The 5,642-nt window shown below is 44.6% G+C and overlaps 1 protein-coding gene across 1 annotated transcript; it reads right to left on the minus strand.

The window, feature by feature from the left end:
* Positions 1-6: 6 nt before the first annotated feature.
* Positions 7-3,942, minus strand: LOC116629607 (zinc finger protein OZF-like). Its single transcript, XM_032399856.1, is given in 2 exon segments — positions 7-2,689; positions 3,463-3,942. Coding segments are annotated over 2 exon segments (1,569 nt in total). The 5' UTR covers positions 3,470-3,942; the 3' UTR covers positions 7-1,127.
* Positions 3,943-5,642: the final 1,700 nt, after the last annotated feature.

The following is a 5,642-nucleotide window of genomic DNA, read 5'->3' on the forward strand; positions in this document are numbered from 1 at the left end:
AAATTCATGTTGAAATCCTGACCTCAAAAGTAATGGTACTAGGAAGTGGGGGGGGGGGGGCTCTGAGAGGTGATTAGGTCATGAAGGTAAAGCCCTCATGAATAGGATTAGTACCCTTATAAAAGAGACCCCAGAGAGATGCCTCACCTTCCCCACCATGTGAGGGCCCAACAAAAAGATGGCCATCTATGAACTTGGAAGTAGGCTCTGACCAAACACTGAATCTGCTAACACTTTGATCTTAGACTTTTCAGCCTCCAGAACTGAGAAATAAATTTCTGTTGTTTATGAGCCACCCAGCCTACAGAATATCTGTTGCAGCAACCTGAACAAATTAAAACAAATCCCTGAACCTCAATGTGACTAAAGACAGGGCCTTTAAAGAGGTGATTATAGTCAAATGAGGTCATAAAGATGGGACCATAATCTGAAATGACTGGTGTCTTTATAAGAAGAGGAAGAGACACCAAGGATGAGTGCACAGAGGAAAGGTCATGTAAGAACACAGCAAGAAGCCAAGGAGAGGAGACTCAGAAGAAACTAAACCTGCCAGCACCTTGATCTTGGACATCAGCCTCCCAAACTGTGAGACAATAAATTTCAGTTGTTTATACAAACAAATAGATGTGACTGTGTTCCAATAAAATTTTATTTGTAACAACAGGTGCAGGCTGGATTTGTCCCATACGCCACAGTTTGCTGTCCCTTGATCTACGGTATTTAAAGCTCTGTGTATATAAAGTGAGACATCAGATTTGAAGTGTGAGCCTCCTTATATAGAACATCATTTATAGATTCAAGACACATTACTCCTACACCCTTTCTAGAAATTCAGCATGATAGATAAAAAGATTTAACTCTCATGTGCGACTTTGTGGTTTTAAAGACGTTATTTTTAAGGTTCCCCTCAGTGTATTTCCTTTAACTTATAGTAAGAGGTCATATTACATTAAAACATTTCACACATTTTCCACCTTTTTAGTTTTATGATGAGCATATTAGTATTCTAGCATTCATGGCATGCTAGAAGTGAAATATTTTCCACAGTTATATTTATAGGAGTTCTCTCTTTTATTAATTTATTCATGTTGAGGAATGCCTGTGTTTATGCTGAAATATTTCCCACATTAGATCCATTTGTTGGATTTCTTTCCAGTCAGAATTTCTTTGTGATTGGCACATAATAAAGGTTTCTCTCTCTTATGAATCCTTTGATGTTGAGCAAGGTATGCATTTACAGTGAAGGCCTTTCCACATTCCTCACACTGATAGGGTTTTTCTCCAGTATGCATCCTCTGGTGTTGAGTCAGATATGCACTCTGACCAAAGGTTTTCCCACACTCGTTACACTTGTAGGATTTCTCTTCAGTATGAATTCTCTGATGTTGATTAAGGTGTGTACTTTTGCTGAAAGATTTGTCACATTTTTTGCATTTGTAAGGTTTCTCTCCAGTATGAATTCTCTGGTGTTGAGTAAGATGTGTGTTCCATCGGAAAGCTTTCCCACATTCATTACATTCAAAGGGTTTTTCTCCAGTATGGATCCTCTTATGTTGAATAAGGGATGACCTATGACTATAGGCTTTGCCACATTCGGTACATTCATAGGGTTTCTCTCCAGTATGTGTTCTCAGATGTAAAGTAAGCTGAATGCTCTGGGTAAAGGCTTTCCCACATTCTTTACATTCAAAGGGTTTTTCTCCAGTATGAATCCTCTTGTGTTGCATTAGGGATGAGCTATGACTATAGGTTTTACCGCATTCGGTACATTCATAAGGTTTTTCTCCAGAGTGAGTTCTTAGATGCAGAGTAAGCTAAATGCTCTGAATAAAGGCTTTGCCACACTGATTACATTCATAGGGCTTCTCCCCAGTATGAGTTTTCTGATGCAGAGTTAGATGTGAACTTTGGCTAAAGGCCTTCCCACACTGGTTACATTCATAAGGTTTCTCGCCTGTATGAATCCTCTGATGTTGTGTGAGGCACGTGCTTTGGCTGAAGGCCTTCCCACATTCACTGCACTCATAGCGTTTTTCTCCAGTATGAGTTCTCTGATGTAGAATAAGGGATGAGTCCCAGCTGAACGACTTCCCACATACATTACACTCAAATGGTCGTTCCCCGGTGTGACATCTTTCATGTTGTATAAGGTGTGTCCCCCTGCTAAAAGATTTGCCACAATTTCTGCATTTGAAGGGCTTTTCTCTAGCACCAAATTTCTGATATCTAATAAGGTATGGGTTAACTCCAGTATGAGTACTGTGGTGTTGAGTGAGATCCAAACCACAGCCAAAGTATTTCCCACATTGGTCACATATGTATGGCTTTTCACTTGTGTAGATTCTCTGATGATTACTTAGATCTAGGTTATGTGAAAAGCTCCTGCTGTAACAGTCATCTTTACACATTGTTTTCCCTGAAGGACTTGTGCTTTGAGTAACAAAGTTTGATTGCTGTTTAGGCTCAAATCCATTACCTTCATGAATGTTCTCCTGAGTCAGGATTTTCTTATGGGTAAATGCCATCTGCCCTGGATGGCTCTCTAAACAGCTAAGATATTCTGGGACTTCTCTGGTGGAGTAACAGATTCCATTCCTTTTACCTTTGTTGATTATCATACCCTGGGAAAATTCTTCAGAAATTACTTGCTTCAGATTTGACTTTGCAATTCTAGATCTTGTCTCTTGGTCTGAAAGAAATAGAAAATGGAGGATATTTGACCATTTAGAGAGACAAAAAGTGTGAGCTAGTTGAAGCTACATATAATATGTTCCTATTACTTTTATTCTTTGACTCCCCAAACAGAGGTACGGTGCTTTGACTGATTTCCAATGTCATGGAAGCCTAGAGCCATTATGCACAGGAGCAAGGAAGAAAGGGACACACCAGTGGTTATAGGGGTGCTGCTAAGTGACACAAATGAGGACTGCCTTTCTGGAATGACTGAAGGGTAAAAACGGGGACTGAGAATGGACAAGGGGGCAGTAATGAGGGGAATCACTGGAATAAAGACCCGCAGAAGAAAAGCAGATCAGGGTATAACCCAATGTCACTGTGTGCCTGGGGCACTGTGAAATACCACCACTAATCTCTCAGCCTCCAACCTCTTCTCCCTATTTGCCCATTTTGTAAGCTGCCACAGTTAACTTCCCTGAAACACCAATTCACCAGGTCTGTAAGGATGGTCCCACACCACCCATTTTCCTGCTGCTATCAGAGGCAATGCATGGTCACTGTTGACTTGAGTAGGGGGGTCAGAGTTAGCAAGTGGGCATAAAGGACTTATGCAGAATCCAATACAATTGAGGGGGTGTGAGAAGACAAGAAACAGAGGAGTTGAGTGAGGTGGAGAGTGATTACGGAAAGTCCTGCTGAGGCTGAATGCAGCCGGAAGCAGAAATCCATGCTGTGGATGCTGGCAGGGTGTGGACGTGGTTACTGGACCACTCCTAATAGACTTACCTAACATTCAAGGTAGATTCAGAGGGAAGGAATGGTGATCAAACAGATGACAGGAAAGAGAGGGAGGTGAAAGTGGCATCCTTGCCCACTGAGGGGCTTCTCTAGAGAGGGCAGAATGCCTGGCAGCACAGGGGGAGGGGCACACCGGAGAGGAGGGAAGAAGAAAGCCAGCACAGTATTGGGGGGGGGGGGGGGGGGGCCCAGGTGGGCAGTACATTCCCTGCAGGAGCAGGACTCAGGCAGGAGAGGAACAGGAGTTTCTGTGCAGGGATTATTCTCGAGGCAGTCCTGATTTCCCCTGTGATTTCTCCTATGGCCTGTGCTTCTAGAAACTACTGGCTTTCTAGACAGCCTTGTGCATGAGCTCCCAGGCCTCCTTCCCATCTCTTCACCTGGAGAGGGGTCCCTAGGGATGTCCCTCTATGCCATCCATGCCGATCCACCTTGCTCCAGCCGGGAGATCACATCAGGCTTGAAATCCTGGCACCCTGCTCAGAAAAGACAAGAGGTGCAAATGTTGGGACAGTGACAAGCATGTGCCCAGGGCCTTGCCCCCATTTCCCTGTCTCCAGGACCTTTGCAGCATGAATGATGGGTGACCCCGGGGTGGGGGTGGGGGCAGCCTCAGCCTCCTGCTCCCTACCACGCAGAGGACAAGCAGTGGAAACACCCTGAGTCTGTGTCCTCTGAACATCAAAATATGGCCCCATGGGTCAGAGACCTCAGGGCCTTGGGACTCATGGTTTGGATAGAGAAGAGAAAGCAGACTCCTCATTCACCAACTCATATTGGCAGGGTAGGTACACACAGGCCTTCAAGGACTGTTAGTGGACTGTGCCTCTCAGAGTCTAAAACCCCTTCCCAGTCTCTGTTGCATCTTTTAAAATCATGTATATTTTCATTATAATCTATTATATCTGTGTTTATTTAACATAAAAATAATCACTTGCCAAGTTAAATTACTTAACATCTCCCCTCTTCCCATCAGCTAAGCAGAACCTGAGCAGATGGCACCTGTGTCCCCCGCCCCTCCCAGGGTGCTGCCATGGTGGGCCCAGGGTGACTCTTACCCAGGGAGGCCAGGCTCCTGTACTTCTCCAGCATGACCTCTCGGTACAGTGCCCTCTGAGCAGTGCCCAGGTGCTCCCACTCTTCCTGGGTGAACTCTACAGCCACGTCCTAGAATGTCACTGGGTCCTGAGACATTACCAGAGGCAGCGTTAGGCAGTGGGAATGCCATGCACAGCACATCACAGAGGGCAGCATCCCGGCAGGCAGGGGAAGGTATATACAAAGAAACTGGCTTATATTGTGCTGAACACAAGACATTAGTGCATCTGGTTCAAGCAAGAACAAGACACCAACACTGAATCTGCTACTCTGATATTCTCCTGGAAGTTCTAGTCTGTGCAGTAAGAAATTCCAGAAGAGTAATGACAGCTACAGACAGTTATGAGACTCCCTGGGGTGATGTCAAGGGCAAAGAAGCAAATTGTCATTGAATCCAGAATCCAAGGAATATGCATTTATTCAGGGTAACAGACTGAATTGTGCTCCTTCCCCACCCGTCATATGTTGAAGCCCCAACCCACAATGTGACTATATTTGTAGATATGGCCTTTAAAGAGACAGTTCAGGTTAAATGAGGCCATAAGGGTGGGGCCCTAATCTGATGGGTCCTTGTAAGAAGAGGAAGAGACACCGGGAGTGCATGTACATAGAGGAAAAGCCATGTGAGGACACAGAGAGAACGTGGCCCTCTACAAGCCAGGAGGAGACCTTTCACCTGATGGCACCTTGATCTTGGACCTCGCACCTCTAGAACTGTGAGAAAATGAATTTCTGTTGTTTCAGCCATGCAGTTGGTGGTATTTTGTTAAGGCAGCCCTGGCAGATGAACAGAGATCAAACATGTGCATTTGAACAGTCTATTGTTTAGGGGTGTATGTGGTAAGACCATAAAGAAGAGCAAGAAGAAGATTCCTACAAATTCCAGGGTAGAGACTGTTTGAAGGAGGAGGGAGAGGGATGTTGTTTTTAGGATGAAGAGACGGATAAAAAGGAAGTATATCTATTAAGTTATATGGAACAGGACAAAAGAGTTACCGGAAGCAAGGCTGGTCAGGGCAGCACAAACAACAGGGAACTAGGTGCTGTGATGTGCACACCGATGCTGAGGG

The sequence above is a fragment of the Phoca vitulina genome, unplaced genomic scaffold (assembly GCF_004348235.1).
Source record: "Phoca vitulina isolate PV1807 unplaced genomic scaffold, GSC_HSeal_1.0 scaffold1730, whole genome shotgun sequence".
Taxonomy (NCBI): domain Eukaryota; kingdom Metazoa; phylum Chordata; class Mammalia; order Carnivora; family Phocidae; genus Phoca; species Phoca vitulina.